At 51.8% G+C, this 15,999-nt stretch overlaps 5 protein-coding genes across 5 annotated transcripts in view; 3 read left to right on the top strand and 2 right to left on the bottom strand.

Moving 5' to 3' along the window:
• Positions 1 to 1,207: 1,207 nt before the first annotated feature.
• Positions 1,208 to 1,936, top strand: CAOG_08722 (hypothetical protein; the record flags this gene model as incomplete). Its single annotated transcript, XM_011272040.1, has 1 exon — positions 1,208 to 1,936. A coding segment is annotated over one exon (729 nt), but the record flags the coding sequence as incomplete, so codon positions are not given.
• Positions 1,937 to 3,253: 1,317 nt separating this feature from the next.
• On the top strand, positions 3,254 to 4,765 carry CAOG_08721 (hypothetical protein; the record flags this gene model as incomplete). Its single annotated transcript, XM_011272039.1, has 1 exon — positions 3,254 to 4,765. The coding sequence occupies one exon, from the start codon at positions 3,254 to 3,256 to the stop codon at positions 4,763 to 4,765; it is 1,512 nt and encodes a 503-aa protein (XP_011270341.1).
• Positions 4,766 to 7,590: 2,825 nt separating this feature from the next.
• Positions 7,591 to 8,836, bottom strand: CAOG_08720 (hypothetical protein; the record flags this gene model as incomplete). Its single annotated transcript, XM_011272038.1, has 3 exons — positions 7,591 to 8,187; positions 8,284 to 8,546; positions 8,572 to 8,836. The coding sequence occupies 3 exons, from the start codon at positions 8,834 to 8,836 to the stop codon at positions 7,591 to 7,593; spliced, it is 1,125 nt and encodes a 374-aa protein (XP_011270340.1).
• Positions 8,837 to 8,868: 32 nt separating this feature from the next.
• Positions 8,869 to 9,928, bottom strand: CAOG_08719 (hypothetical protein; the record flags this gene model as incomplete). The annotated part of the gene is made up of 3 exons (XM_011272037.1): positions 8,869 to 8,982; positions 9,072 to 9,777; positions 9,831 to 9,928. 3 exons carry the CDS (start codon positions 9,926 to 9,928, stop codon positions 8,869 to 8,871), a joined length of 918 nt encoding a protein of 305 aa, XP_011270339.1.
• A 4,963-nt stretch (positions 9,929 to 14,891) lies between these two features.
• CAOG_03545 (hypothetical protein) overlaps positions 14,892 to 15,999 on the top strand; it is a 1,351-nt gene continuing 243 nt past the window's right edge. Inside the window, exons 1-2 of the mRNA XM_004348403.2 lie at positions 14,892 to 15,296; positions 15,418 to 15,999. The exon at positions 15,418 to 15,999 is cut by the window's right edge and continues 243 nt beyond it. Of these exons, the coding sequence (XP_004348453.1) occupies positions 15,008 to 15,296; positions 15,418 to 15,999 (871 nt within the window). The 5' untranslated portion in view covers positions 14,892 to 15,007. The remainder of the gene's footprint in view (positions 15,297 to 15,417) is intronic.

Raw genomic sequence — 15,999 nt, 5'->3', positions numbered from 1 at the left:
GAGATTTGCACAGTGTTGATCACGAATCTCAAATTTGCGTATTCGTTCGCAATCTCATCAAATCATCAGCGTAACAATGTTGAAAAAGTGTCGCAAAACCATGCACGCAATGAAAAGTGAAGTGAAGCGAATCGTGATCACACAAAATCACACAAAATCACACAAAATCACTGTGAATGAAAACAAAGGCAAAAAAAAAAAAAAAAAAAAAAAAAAAAAAAAAAAAAAAAAAAAAAAAAAAAATAGCGCGACCTTTTTTTTTTTTATTTTTTCGGTTTGTCGTTTCGTTTTGTTTTGCTGTCGATCGATCGACTGATGAGCACATCCACACATGCTCACACAGTTGATACACACACACACACACACTGCGACGAGAACGCAGCACTCCAAGCAGAACGAAAAAGACGAAAAGTTATAAAAAAAGAAAAAACTCGCCGGCCTATCAAACACTATGGCGCGATCACGGCTTCCCAACAAAGGCGCACAATGTGCTTGTGCGGGAAGGGGAGAGAGAGAGAGAGAGAGAGAGAGAGAGAGAGAGAGAGAGAGAGAGAGAGAGAGAGAGAGAGAGAGAGAGAGAGAGAGAGAGAGAGAGGGTGGCGATCACGGCTGGTTCTCCAAACGCAAACGCAAATGGGGAGGCAAAAGAGGGGACACGAAGGAGAGCAATGGACAAAAGCAATGGAAACGAACAACACGCAATAGAAAACCAATGGCAGCAATGCCCTCTTACAATCAAAAAACAAGACTGAATATTCAAAATTCTACCCCGACTTGCACTGTTTGACTGATCAACGAGCTTCAAACAAATCCAAAAATCTTTTCGAATCCTTTTAACTAGGGGGGGGGGGTCCCAAAAACAGTGCAAAATCAGTGAAAAGGCGATCCGCGCACACACAAACTGCTGGACCCTCGAAGAGGGGACGGCTGTTGTGTGTGCAGTCCACGTCGGGGTAGAGTTATCGCAAAACTTGAGCTTTTAGAGGCTTTACGCAGCCAACTCTGGTTGAAACACCGAATGCTCATTTCTATGCTATGGATAGTAGAGGGGGGTCGCCTGAATATGAACAAAAAGTGTTCGCTGGACTACATTAGGGTTTTCCGTTTGAATATGAACACACTGGTATTTGCGTCACAAGTCGACTTCGTGGTCTCTGATCTGCTCCCCAGTTTGAATTTATAATAAAGTCATTCTTTTTTATCGATGGCGGGTGCATCCGAGGCGGCAACTCGGTGTCTCGCGTGGCTGCAGGCAGTGAAGGCTGCGCCCGAAGGAGAAAAGCACAATGTTGCCGTCGCAGTCGCTCTCAAGCTTGTCTACCAAGACTCTGTGACCCTTCAAGGGGGCGAAATCTATCGCCCTACAGGCTGGACAACACGGGCCATAGCCGCGCGGCTGGCGGAACAGGGCTATCAGTGCGGTCACACCACAGTTCATGATTGGAAAACGAAACACGCTGATTCGGCCGAGTGGATTCGTTCCAGCCCGCTCGATCAGGTGCTCCAGCTCGTCAAGGAGAGCCCATCGTGCGGAGGACAGAGCATTTTCACTGAAGATGAACTGGAGTACTGTATCCGGCTGCTGGAGGGGTTTGCCCGGGCTGGGCAGTGTCTCAACCAGAAGCAGGCGGGCGCTTATCTTGTGAAACTCTCACGCCTCCCGCGCATGTCGGGCGCCCCGCGTCGCCAGTTCGCCGGCAGTCTGCCGAGCCATGAATGGTGGAATGCCTTTCTGCGCGATGCTCGCGGGCGCCTAGCCATCCGCAAGGGTCGAACGCTGGAGCTCACCAGGATTGCCGCTTTACAAGCTGAAACACTCGATTGCCTCCCCGGACTTTTGAAACAGCTGTTCGATGAGCATCCGCTTCTTGTGGAGGAGCCCGGTCGGATTTCCAACATGGACGAGACAGAAATCACGACCCGTTTTTTTGCGGGTCGTGTCATTTGCACTCCCTCGTCAGACACGCGTTCTGCGGTCGTTCAAGGGGGGCACCAGCATTCACTCGGGGCGCACATCACGGGCGTTTTCACCATCTGCGCTGATGGCTCATCCCCGCCCTTGCCTATGATCATCTTCTCGAAAAACAACAAGATACGCAGCGCGACAGCAGATGTGGGTGACAATAAGGCTGTATTTGAAGTCTCGCCAAACGGCTACATGAAAAGCGGAATATGGCGGAAAATGTTCGCCTGCGTCCAATGCGCCGAGCCCGCGAGCAGGCACCCGATCATGATGATGATGCACCCGGTCGTATTTCGCAACGAGCGCGCCTCGATAGTCCCGATCAGGCTGTGCAGGCGCCTCCCGCGCTGGTGGATCTGTCGCACTGGCCAAATCACCTTGGCTTTGTCCCCGCGATGTTCCCGTCCCAACACCTGTTCATCCAATAAACATACATGTTGCATACATCAATTTCTGCATAACGGAAGGGACTTCGGACTCGCCTATCCAAAGTGCCGCCGTATGGCTGATTGGCTGGGTTGAGCCTCCATCGGGCCCTGCGGCCACCCCTGCGCGATTCTGTCCCGCTTCTTGCCAGAAATAGGAAGATCTAACTCGACAACATAGGCACCGGTCAGAGATGGTCCGCCTGGATGAGGATGGTCGCGACCAGAGAGGCCGTCCGCCTGAATATGAACAAGCGTAATGGTCGTCCAGCAAAATGAGCGAAACTGCCACGCGATACCCTACCAACCCATCGCCCGCCGCCGACCTCTCCGTCGCACCTATATATTAAAAGAGTGTGTCGAGTACTTTAATGTCAAAAACTCGGGCGGCACTCGAATAGCCAGCAACATTTATTTTGTTCATATTCAGACAACCCCCCTCTAATGGAGTGGCCGTCAGCGCCCACCACGCTACTCCCACAGCAATCTCGTCACTTCTCGCCCCCGACTTGCTTTATTTGACTGGTCGAACAAGTTTCGAATAATTGACAATACAGTATTGTGCGTCCGAAGTGAAAACTGCAAAATGAGTTTGGAAATAGAAACGGACGATTTGGTTTTTAAACATATGAAATGGTACAAATTTGTAGTGCGATTTTGGACAAAATGCTATCGATTTGGTTTTTAAAAACACGAAACTGTCCAAACTGCGCCCGAGTTGGTTTTTGCCAAGATAAGGTCTGGTTTTTTGGCGCGAACAATTTGGAATAACAGCTTGAAACTGAAAATTCGCACTCTTGGTTGGGAAATTGCCACTTCATGTTTGGGATTTGCAAACACCCCCAGACGAACCTGCTCTGTAGCCATGCCCAAACGTCAAAACGAGGCGCAGGCCACCGAATCACGCGCGCCGCGGAAGTGTGTCCATCTAGAAGACCCCGAACGGAAGCGGATCATCGACTTGGCTGTTGATCGCGCCTTGCCTCTCGTCACGGTCGCCAGCATGCTCCATCACCCCATCAGCACTGTGTCCAACGTAGTGCAACGTTTCAAGGAGCGCGGAGAGTGGACGTCACATCACGTCAATCCCAAGGGATGCCGTGTGCTCACAGCGGAGCATCTCCATTTTCTCGAGATGGAGCTCGACAAGAACGTCAATGTGACCAATCAAGAGCTCCAGGACCTCCTCCTGACGACATTTGGCATTCAAGTGCATCAAACAACCATCGGGCGTGCCATTTTACGACAGGGCTTCACGTTCAAGCGCGTGTACGAGCAGGTCAAGGTGAAAAATTCGCCTGAAATCAAAGCCCAACGCAAGAAATGGGCTGAGCTCTTCGAGGCTTTCCAGACACCTGTGGATCGCTTGTTCTACGTGGGCGAGAGTGGATTTAATGCGAATCAGCATCGAACGCGAGGTCGATCTCGCAAGGGCGCGCGCGCAATCGTTCAAGTTGGCAGTATTCGTGCAGCGAATTTCACGCTCATTGCAGCGATCGGAATGAGCGGCGTTGTGTTGAATGAGATCCAGCTCGGAGGCGTGACTGGCCATGTCTTTGCGGAGGCGATGACCAAGCTGTTTGACACGCTCGAGGCAAAAAAAGCCGTCGACACCGCCGCGTCTGGCATCGCTGTGGATGAGCTCCCAGTGCAACAGCTTGAGCCCGACCTCCCCCTTACAAACATGGTTGAGGACAGTGTGTCGACCAGTAATGCAGTTCACGTGCCACTGCTGGCGTCCGGTGCAGCGTCCTCGTCCCAACCACCTGCCCCTCCCGCTGCAGTTGTGTCGTCTGCTGCGTCTGCAGCTGGCGGGTCAGCTCCTGCTTCCACCTCTGCTTCCACCTCTGCTTCCACCTCTGCTTCAACCTCTGCTTCGACGACCAGAAAGAAGCGCCGTTCTCGTCGCAGGATTCTCGACGATGATGACAACGATGATGGCGGCGTCTACGTTCCACCACACGAAGAACTCATTCAAGACGAGATTGATGAGCACAATGACAATACTTCCTATTTCGTACCGAGCGAAGAGCACCCAGGTGTCAGCTTTCCGGGACATCATCGCTACAAAGCCTGGATCGTGCTCGACAACGCGCGCATTCACAAGACACCCGAAGTGCGCGAGCTTTTTGCACGCCGCGGGTATGGGATGCTCTTTCTGCCTCCGTACTCATCGTTCTTGAACCCGATCGAGTATGTCTTCAACCAAGTGAAGGCTGCGTTCAAGCGCTCCCGGCTGGAACCGAACGAAACAATCTCAAGTCGCATTACCGCTGCTGTTGGTACCGTGACGGCAACGCATTGCCAAAACACTATCACACATGTTCAGCTCAAGTACTTTAATGCTTGTCACGAGATGCACGATGTGCTAGATTAGTTGGCGTGCTCTCCTTCGAAAGCTCCCTCAATGGCACCCGCTCGCCTGTTTTGGGTGGTCGTTTGATGTGATCGTCCGTGTCATGTTACATGTATAAATACTGCATTATTGTACATCCATTTCAAATCATGTTTATTCTGCAACAAGCATCTGCCAAAGACAAGTCGATGGCTTTCATAAAAAAAAAAAACACCACAGTCCGGTCGGCCTTGCGTCCTTTCTTCACTCTACCCGTAAACCTTCATAAAACAAACATAGTTAAGCCTATTTATACATGCATGTACATGTATTGAGCGTATGCAAGCTGGAGCGCTCCACTGTGGAGTGCACATTGCGTTGTCATTGGTGCTGCAACTGGCTGGTCGTTAGGAATGATCGGAACAATCCACTCGGCATACGATTGCCACCAATTTAATGACACTATGATAAACTATGCGAATGCTAATGCTTACACCGAAATGGCTCGTGAGTACGAGCCCTGGGTGGTAAAGACGTCGCTGTGGAAGTAATTCATAAAAACTCTAGTTCGAGTTCTTCCCGAGCCCTAGCTTTCCCGCTACTCACCCCAGCATCTAATGACCTTCCAAGATACATGATTCAATTCAAATACTTCCTGAAGTTGTTGGTAATTCTAACATCTCAAGTGGGTTAATTCGAAATACAAGCTTGCAAAAACCAACTCGTTGAAAACCAAATCGAACGCACAAAAACCAATTACGGAAAAAACCATTTTTCTCGCACTTTCAACCAAGCTACTTTTTTCCAGTCCGATTTTCCTCACTTCGTCCGCTCTAATTTCCAACCTCGCCTGCTGTGATTTCGACCTCGACTGCATAATACTGTATGATCCGGTTGGTGCCTCGAACAATGAGCTCACCAGGAAACTTGCGGGTATACATTTTGCAATGGGAATTTTTCCCCAGTTCACTGAGGCCACTGTGCACCACCGCCCGCCGCCCTGACCCCATCAGGTTTGTACATGACCTGACAGCACCCCGTGGCTGCATTGGCGAGGACGGGGGACACCTGCATCGTCGTGTACGGATACCCCCTTTTTGCGTGTCGCAGCTGGTGACGAGGTCCCTCAAAACGGCACTGCAGCCCCTTCTACTGTACACCATTGGAATGAGCCGATTTTTTAGATATAGAATCATGTGCGAGACGGCCAGGAGCGAAGCGCTGGAGGCCGCACCAGGTTTCGGGTCCGTCGCGGCCAAGCCGACCGCTCGATCTCGGCCTAGACCGCACCCACCGCCGATATTATGGTCTCTAAAAATCTAGTAGATGGGTCTGGTACCTCCATTGAACGGGCGGGCCTGGGGCAGTGTCCGACTGCTGGATATGGACAGCCGTCCACGAGCCCTCAGGGCGCCGACTAGGACAGCCCGTTAGCGCCACCTCTAGTATAGAAAGTTAGCGCTTGGCATGGTGTATATGAATCCGGGATCGGTCGGGCGGTAGCGCTCGATAGCACGAAGACTGAATCGGCCTTTCGAATTTCGTCCAAAACCTGCTAGCCCCGAGATCGATGCCTTTCACCAGCTCTGTCCGTGTAATCCATACATATTCCGATTGTTCAATGTCTGATGAGTTGAAAACCGTTATGGCGAGTGAGGTGCCGCACGATGCGTCCGACTTGGCTTCGCACTCGTATCCAGCCATGTAGACACCTAGGAGCTTGACCAGCCATATATCAATGTACTCTATACACTCTATAGTATCCGCTCTATATCGCGCGTGGACAGTGATCGTTGGTTTCTAGTTGATGCACCCGACCAAACATTCGACGGGCTTTAACTTGCGATTTCCGAGTCGCATCCATGAAATATTTTACCAGACAACAGTAAATTAGTACTAGAGTCTAAATCATTGATGCGGAATTGCGGTGATATCTGGAGGGTGGATCACGAAGGGTCGGAAATGACCCATTTGGCGGGTGCTCGATCTTTGTCCAGCATCGTCCGATCTCTGATATTGTAACTTTTTCTTGCTTCTCACGTGCATTAGACATCACATCTGCGGAGGGGCGGATGTGGTACTAAATCATGCGGAGTGGGAGGAGGCCAAAGTTTCGGCCAACTCGCAAAACCATGGATCGAGTGTCCGGTCGTTTTACCGGCCGTCCATGCTGCCACCGGTACGTGATAATACTTACCAATAGTGTTAGAGTTGCTTTGCTTTTGTTCCGACCGATTCCACTTGATAGAAGCCGACTTAGCGAATCGTGCAAATGGTCTTCTTGACGCTCCTCGTGTGACCACCACTGCCGTGATACAACAAGTTTCGAGGTTTTAAAAGTGTTGTCAGATAATTTACATTTGAATCATAGCCGTTAGTGGCCATTGGTACTTGCGCTTCTTGTCGTGGGATGAGACTTGCTTTTCGTGACTCGACCGCGGCTTTGGGGTGCATGAACGCCTCAAGATCCCATCCCCATCCATGTTTATCAGTATTTTATCGTTTTCTGTGATTAGTGGGCCTAGTCCATAGCACTGGCTGGTGGCAGAAACTTGACTGCGCTGAATTCCTCTTCGCGCTTGAGTCTGTCTCTTCAAGCTGATCTACCTCAAACAGATCGTGCTTCAGACCAGGTCTATGACATGTAACCGATAGTATCATCAATTCTAGTTACGTGGCTATCCAGGATGAGGCATGAAACCAATGTTGTACCCCTAGAATCATGTTCCTTCGGCGAGCTAGTTTTGCTGAACCAACTCCGTCTGTCTACGCTAGCTAAATCGTCTAAAACCGTACCCATATGGAATAGATAAAATTAAATACATAAATTAAACAATAAAACACAAGAGCAGCGGACTAAACACCCTTCAAGCCTTCGTTACGTGCGGTGTCCAGCAGCGGGCGGCATCAGCGAGCCACTTGAACCGCACATGCTCGGCAATCAGGAGCGACAAGGGAGGTACGGCTTGAGATCTAGAAGGTTGACCAACGTTGGGCGGAGGTGGATCGGTAGGGACCCACGGCCACGGGTTAGACGTGGATGCCTGCAAGTCTTCTGCTGACACGCCGAGCCGTGCAATCCTCTCGGCCATCCACAAGGCGAGCCAACCACAAGTCCAAGGAGGTTCCTCCGTCTGGCCAGGCCCTTGGTGCCCGTAGATAGAACCCGGCTCGGGAACAAAGCTCCATTCAGTCGAGTCCGGCAAGAACGATTTAACAATTTCGACAAGGTCGAGAGCCAGTTTCTTCAGTCCCTCAAAAATGCGGATGGTGAAGGTTTTCCGATGCAGCACAACGAGGAACCAGTGCTGCTCTCGATTCGCTGGAAAGATGACAAGGCCATCTTCCGATGCAGCGACTGTGTCAGACAATGAATCTTTGCACTCCGAGAACCTGATTTCTCGGTTGGAGTGACCTCGCAGTGATCTGTCCATGTCAGCAGTCCCGTTGGCGTTGAAGGTCTGCTGCTTAGGCAATCGATTACCTCATGCTGTGAGTCACCGCTCTCCGCAATCAAGCAACCGCGGTCCAACCTTAACACACACACACACACATCATACCCAAAAGGTGACTTTGACCCCATTTTGCGAGGTAATGTTTGCTTGTTGCAGGCGCCCGAAGCAAAAGTCAAGCGCTTCAGCGGACATCCACTCAGAGCCCTTGTCGACGAATGGCTTCAAGACTTGACTCGCTGGTAGATGTTCGGACGCATCTATCCCAGGCGAATTGAGCTTGATCGGGATCCTCCTGTCATAGAGCTGAAGGAACTCCTGCACAGTTTGCAAGGCCTTCGGGGACAGTTTGGCGGCCGGTTGGGCAGCTGCTGAGATTGAAGCCGTCGACTCTACAGACGAGTTGGGCAGTGGCGGGGATCGAAGCCATCGGCTCGGCGGACAGTTCGGTCGGCGCTTGGGTCGACTCTGCGGACACGTTGTCGGGCGGTTGAGTAGCGGCTGGGATTGTGCGTGAGACCCGCAGGGGTGTGAACTGCAAGGCCTGGCATGCACTCATGAGCCAACGGTACGCGAGAATTCTAGGCTTGGGGTGCACGGCGAGCTCTTTTTTGATTGCCTCGGGGGGATCTGTCCACATGCTTGCCCACAGACGCTTCATCAGGATCGGCCTCGGTCGTTGAACAAGTTCGGTTAGGCCTGCGGAGGCTGCTTGTTGAGCAGAGGGGCGGCCAGGAGGAGTCTGCGGCGCTCGTGCAGACCTAGTAGCGCAGTCACGCCTGACTGTATGCGGAGGTTGCACGTGCCCTGCATGCGAAACAGAAGAAGAAGGGCGGTCACAAAGAGCAGAGAGAGGCGTGCGTTCTGCTTGGTCGACCTGCATCGGTTCAGCGGACCCAGAATCGTGGCTGCGACTGCCTGCATGCGGAGCTGGAGCATGTGCCGTATGCGCAGCATGGGGAAACCGATGCATGTGAAGCATGAGCAGGAGCACCAGCAGGACTATGTTGAGCAGGAGCACCAGCAGCAGGGGCTTGAGCAGGTGCTGTCCACTGGACTTTCATTGCAGCAATATTGCGTCGTGTGACGGGGTCCAGGGGCGAGAAAAGCAACGAGAGCTCGGCAGCAGACACGCTCTTGCCGCTGGGGTGCCCAGGCATCTGAAAGCCAAAGTCGCTCTCCACGTCGTCTTCAAGCCTGGCATCAAGCTCCAGTTCTGGGCGCAACACGTTGCGTGCAGTGGGCATCAGCACGACACGGTCATCGTGGTTGTGCTTGACAAGGGACAACTTGATTTGCTTCTTGTCGTCCTGGGGGAGGTTGCACATGTGATGGAAACACGCGTGCGTGGTGCTGAGCGGGGCGACGAGGGTCGTGGCCGGCACGAGAAATTTGGCACGACAGGCGTACTCGGACACGGCCTTCCCCCCAAGAAACAATGAAGCGCTGTCAACGCGGTGCAGCAGCTCGACGCACGCCCAGTCCGTGAAGGCATCCGGAGGAGCATTCGTGAGACGGTACCCAAACAGAAACTTGCCGAGATAGCTTGTTGTGTCAATGCGAATCTTGACACGAGGCGCGGTTCTTGGTGCTGCCAGCGCGCTGCAGCATGCCCAGCATACGGACCGTGTTTCTATAATGTGAGTGCGTGTCACTAGATGTCCTTCGACCCGGTCTTTCCGGAGAAAACGATTGAAAACGTCCTGTCCGCAGCTGCCGCAGCCGCAGGTGTAGCCACTTCGAGGATTTCCATCTTTTCGCGACTCCGTGCCTGCCACGATCACCTTAGAGGTCATATGACACTCTAAGCTATGCCACTTGCTGGGAGAACACCGGGGCATTGTCGGACCGACCAGAGCAGACTCGCCCGAATTGGTCGAGGAGCAAAGTAAGCGCAACCTGGATTTGGATGCATCCAACATGGCCTTTCAAGACAAAAGAAGTTCAGTAATCATCTGGCAATGTGCCACTGGAAGAGAGTAGAAGTAAAAGCGCCTTAAACGGCCTGGCTGGAGCCGACCGGTCGATTTTGCGAGCACCCCTCTTCAAGCACGACCCGCGGCGTCTTTGAGATGCGCGTGCCTCTTCATTGAGCTGTTTTCGGACGAGAAAAATAATTTCGTGCTTGGTTTTAATGAAATCAAGGGGTGAAGGAAGGCAGAATCAGTCGCCACCTCGACACGAGCGACAAGAGGCGGAAATGGCCGCTGCAAGACATGTCTAGACCCAATATCGCCGCCTTTCAGGTATTATTGCAATATTTGACATCATTGAAGATATTTGGAATCAAAATGCAGGGCGGATAGGCAACTCAAACAAGAAAAAACATTTCAAAGAAGCAAGGTCGTCTGGCCGATTATAATTTGAACAAGGCCTTCTGTTTGAGGCTGTCACTCATTCCGGCTCCGCCCAACCTTTGGGCAATTAATGGGCATATATTAGCGTCACCAATAACCACCAAAAACCCGGTGCAAACAGACCTTGTCAGGCGGGGAAAAGTCGACAAAGCGACATGGCGCGAAAAATTACCAAGTTCAAATTTTCCAGTCCTGTGCGTCGCTATTGAGGCTCTTCCCCGCGCCTCATCGCCCCGCTTCCAAATTCAGTGCACAATAGCGTGTAAACTCTACACATGGACAAAGTAAAATCCGAGAAAAGTCGACCAGAAGCCAGGGAGGGAAGGGGTGAATGGCGACCAAATTTGGGGACTTCACTCTTCAACCACCACCCCCTCCTCCTTGACGCTCCCGGCCCGGGTATTTGACGGAAACTCGTCCACTTATCGCATGGAATATGTAGAACCGCACACAGACAGTGAGAAGCATCGTGAGGGCGTCGTGGAGGCTCGATGTGGCGCGTGTTTCAACCGTGTTTCAACGGCTTTCTTGTTTCGGCCATTCACTTGCGTGTACTCGCCTCGTCCTTGCAGATGCGACCGTGCCTCTTTGGCCACGTGTGTACATCTGTCAACTCTATCTGAATCCAATGCGGCGACGACCTGGCACGAACACTGGCATCAGGAACTTGACCAAGGTAATAACCGGCTATTTGAAACAAGCGATCGTGTCTTTTTTTCTTTTTTTTTTTCCATTCCCCAACTTGTGCCCTGCCCTGTGATTGCACGCTGCACGAGCCGCCCCACTCACACTGCAATGATGCCCCGTAGTCGACTTGCACCCGCGCCGCGCCGCGCCGCGCCGCACACGACCCTGCTGGCCTAGACTGTACGCTGTGCTGAACGAAACAATGACTTTTTTTCTCACTTTCTTCCCCCACATGTTGGTGATGGTTCCACAGGCGTCCGCGACCCTCCACCGATGCTATCATCAAGAAACAGAGCCACCTTCAGGTAAGTCACCAGTTCCCACCCCAAGGTAAGTCAATGGGAAGCCGGCTCTGCCAAGACTCCAAGGAACTCCAGTGCCCCAGCGGCCTTTCGTGGTCCCCTCGAGCCCTGCCGCGGACTGCCTGCTTGGTACGTGTGGCAACATGCTATAATGATGTTGTGCAAGTGTCACTGGGGCGGGAAGACATGTCATGGTCGACTGGTTGGTGTGACTTTGGGTTCCAAAGGTCCGCCGATCGGCCGCCTGGCACTGTTTTCATGCACAACACACTTGTACAACATCACTGTAGTGTGGAGCCGCGGGTACCGGGCCGGCAGCGGCGAGGCGGCGGGCCCAAAAGCCCAAATGCGTCAATCTTCAGAGCCCGATAGCGGGCCTCCCGAGCGAGCTGCACCGTTCTTACTGTAGCAATAGATAGTTCATACTTAGCACTAGTAGCATACAACGTAGAAAGGGCGGGGCACCAATAGTACGGCCAGGCCAGGCCCCCGACCACCCAATGCCGCCATTGGGGTCCATTGCGTCCGCGCGCCTTCGCACCACCAGAAACGTGTAGTCAGTACCAAATCGAGTCGAATGTACTAACTGGCGGGACGGTAGGACTGAGTAGAGAGACGTAGAATTTTTTCCCCAGAACCGAACCGAAGCAAAAAGCGAACTTTGCGCCTTTACTGCACTTCGGGGTTTGGACCTTGCGAGCCGATTTTTCAAGATTCGGATCAGCCAAAGTTTGTTCTATCTAACAATGTAAAAATATCGATGGAAAGTAGGTTGGGCATGGTGGTCATTTTTGGGGATTTTTGCCCCAGTCATTTGCATTACGTTCGACCTCGACCTCAAGTCCCCCCTCCACCCCACTTTTCGGCGCTTTTTCGATGTGACTATGTTTATAGACACTAATGAACATGTTTAGACCAATAAAACCATGGAAGTGCCGGATTCCCCCAATTATGCTGATTTTGCTGAATTCACATTGACCGAAAGTCGACCCGGCTCTCGACATGGGGTCTACTTGGATTCACCACAACTGCAGAAAACAATCACACATATACAATAGAAGTAATTTTAAGCAAAATTTTCGGGATTCAAGGACGTGATGTTCGCGACACCGCGTCTTTGGGAGGCCTGGCTTGAGCAGCAGGAGTGAGATTTTGGGCTCAAACTTTGGATTTGAGCAAAACATTGAGATGACTAACAATTGGAAAAGTAAGAGCGGTATAGATACTGTCCAACACAGAGCCAACCACCCCCTGAAAATCAGCCAGCCGGTGGCGATTTCGTAATACACGGCCTACTTTACCTACCAGCGTCATAAATCAAAGAGAAAACCCGGTCAGCTGCTAGAAAGCGCAAAGGAAGGGCAGGTGGTAGGTCAAGGGACTCGGTGGGAGGCCGTCGTCCGGAACCGGCGCAAAGTGCTCCCAACCCACCGATCTCACGATACAAGACTGTCAATCCTTTGAAACTTTGGCAAACAGAGTACAACACATATTAAACCAGGAATCCCGAGCGAGAGTGAACAATCTACGATGGTGGCCCGAAAGTGGGCAGTGTATGGAATCCAGCTCAAATCGGTGCTCCAGCGGCGTCTCACGCGCGCTTCTCCATCTAGACCAACGGGATCGTGGCGCCGCGTTAGCCACAGGTGTTACAAACATAGAACTACTTGCTCCAGCAGAGGAATCGCCATGGAAGGTCCCCAGAGGCCATGCGCTCCGATATTCGGTGGATTATCCGCCCAAACGGGCTCGGAGGCCCGAATCACCCAACTGGTCAAAGATCATGTCATAGCATGCTATATTTTGGCGTAAGACAACATTAAAACTTGGAATCTGGTGATAAAGAGGATGTAAGGGCCTTCAGGGCTCCGAAACGCTGTGTTCTGTTACCTGCTGGCAAAGTGCCACGATTTGACTGTGAACCAATTTCCGTACTCAGGGTCCACTAGAGGTTGCGCTGTTCAAGCCACAGCTATATGGAACCAGCGCACACTTGAATCGCCTGCGGGCGGCGATGGAACCAGGTGAGGAGCCGCAGAAAGGGCGTATTCATGGGTTGGACGAGAATTCAACAAAACGACCATGATGTGCTTCTGGGGCCGTAGCCCCGATGCCATCCGCTTTCAACCATGTTCTCGACGTTTGGTATGCATGAATATACTGCTGAAGCTCTAGGACGGCCGGGAGACCTCGCTTTCGGTCAGAAACCCAGGAACGCCTTTTGTTCACCTGAAATCGCGGCAAACCCGCCCAGCGATATTGAGCTCGTTTTTACTACCATCCAAAGCCTCCAGACATGGAATTACGTGTGTAAAACCGTATTCCAGAAGAGGGAGATGTAACAACAAGATGAGTTGGAGATACGAGGTCAAATGCAACCCGGCCGAAACGACACCGAAAACCTGACAGCTCGCCGTTCACGCCATGTACACCATAAAATCCTCCTCCCACCACACGAGCACAGTTGCATAGTGAGGAAATAGCAAATTCCAGGTGTTCGGACAGCTTTGCAGCAGTCTTGGTCAAAATATGCCAACCTGGCCCAAAAAGCCGACTGTGCCGATCTCGGCTCCAATCATAATTATTTTTTCACCGACACGCTTTCCAGCATATTGGAGATGAGTTAGATGATTTGCCATCATCAGACCGTCGATTATATCCTCCTGTATGGGTGAAGTGCAAACCACCCCTCAAAAACACCGATTTAGAGGGGTCGCAAATGACCATCTTCCCGTCGACTTTATCCCGCTTCACCACTATCAGTATATTGCCGACATTGTAAAAACACAAAGTACAGCCGAAAGTGGAGGTTTGTACATGCTTTGTCGAAATGGGGTGGGTTGGAAGGAAAATTTTTCCAAGTTCGAAAAAATTCGAGTTTCAGCCTGGTGACTTCCACTTGAGACTTTTATGACCGACGAACGATTGTAACCCACATTAAATTTGCATGGGGAATCCGAAAATACCATCCGCGAGGTGGTGGCTCGTGTCGACTCGTCAGGGCAAATCGCTTGTTTGAGCTTCAGGCCACGCCAAGTGCTCGGAGCGCCGTTTTTTCAAGCGCAATCGAGTTTACACGATATTATAAGGATACCCTTTTGGAATTTCCGCCAGAAACAGCTCAGGTCGGGCAGGGCACCCGAGCGAAGCCCGCCAGCGATTCCAGTCTCTGACCTTCCCTCCGCCCCATCTCCACTCCCCGGCGTCCGTTCGCCTCCGTTTCAATTTTAGAATACTCCACATACATTCTAGTTTCTATTTCCAACGCGGCGAGGCTGGGGAAAAATCCTATCCAAATCTGTTAGTATAGGTCATTTTTCCTAGTGAGCTGTTCAGTACAGTCCAGTCCGTTTGTCTTTTTTTTTTTTTTTTTTTTTTTTTTTCCTTTTTTTTTTTCGGTCCCCTCCTTCACCTCGTGTTCACCCACCCCCGACAACCTTCCTTCCTCGGCAACTACGTTATTGATCAACTCCAGTACCCGCACACATGAGTTCGAGCCAGGCCGCACTTGTTCCTGCAAGCACCGAGCAAGCAAAACTCGAACAAGCAATCGCTGAACTGACGCAAGCTCTGGCAGCTGACCGAGCTGAACGGCAGGGGCTTCGGCAGCTTGCTGATGCCGCTCGTGCAACAGGACTCCTTCAAGACGCACAGCAGTATGAGACTCGCGCAGACACCATCCTGGCAATCATCAACACGACGAGCGAGCGTCTGAACCGTCTGGAAGCTCGTCTCAACCCAGCCCCAGCCGCAGCCCTCCAAGTCTCGAGTGAAGGTATGTCTTCCATTCTATCGGCATGCTTCTGCTGAACAAAAGCGACGACGAAGTGCATTGACACTCGCTCACTTGTGCTTGTTTTTTTTTTTTTTTTTTTTTTTGTTCGTTCGGCGCAAAGCCCCGTTTGTATGCGGCAAGCTGGCCGGCACCCACGAGTCGTACAAAATTATTCACAGTCTGGATGTGAAGACGATCTTCACCGAGCTGTGCAGTATGAATGCAGGCCGTTGCGAAGGCGCACGTATCCAGAAAGTGTTGCATCAGCGCATTGTGAGCGTGCCTGGCTCCCAAAACATCAGTGAAGAGGTGGTGCTCGACCTTAATCCTGGCGACCCGGTCAAAAACGAGGCAGAAATCGTGCTCGTACCACATTTTCACCAGTACGTGTTCGTGTTCCGCACTCTTGCTCAAGATCAGTCTTTGCGCGTCCTGGCCAAGTCCCTTGCGAAGAACATGCACGACACGTCTGAACAGAGCATCCCCATCTCGGGTCATGTGCGACGCATCTCGTCCATCGATTTGGAAGTGACCATCCGCGCGCCGTTCAAGAGACTCATCGACGATGTGCTGCACCGATTCCGGAACGCTCCTGAACATGTGCCTCAGGGCAGAAACGTGTCAATTCAAGTCGATGAGCCGCGATACACCAAGGGCATCGGAGTGCTGCATTCGCACTTTGAGGTGCTCAAGTATGGCGGAG

Source organism: Capsaspora owczarzaki (assembly GCF_000151315.2).
Source record: "Capsaspora owczarzaki ATCC 30864 unplaced genomic scaffold supercont2.5, whole genome shotgun sequence".
In the NCBI taxonomy this organism is placed as follows: domain Eukaryota; class Filasterea; order Ministeriida; family Capsasporidae; genus Capsaspora; species Capsaspora owczarzaki.
The sequence above is the reverse complement of the archived record's forward strand: the minus strand, read 5'-3'. Positions and strand labels throughout refer to the sequence as shown.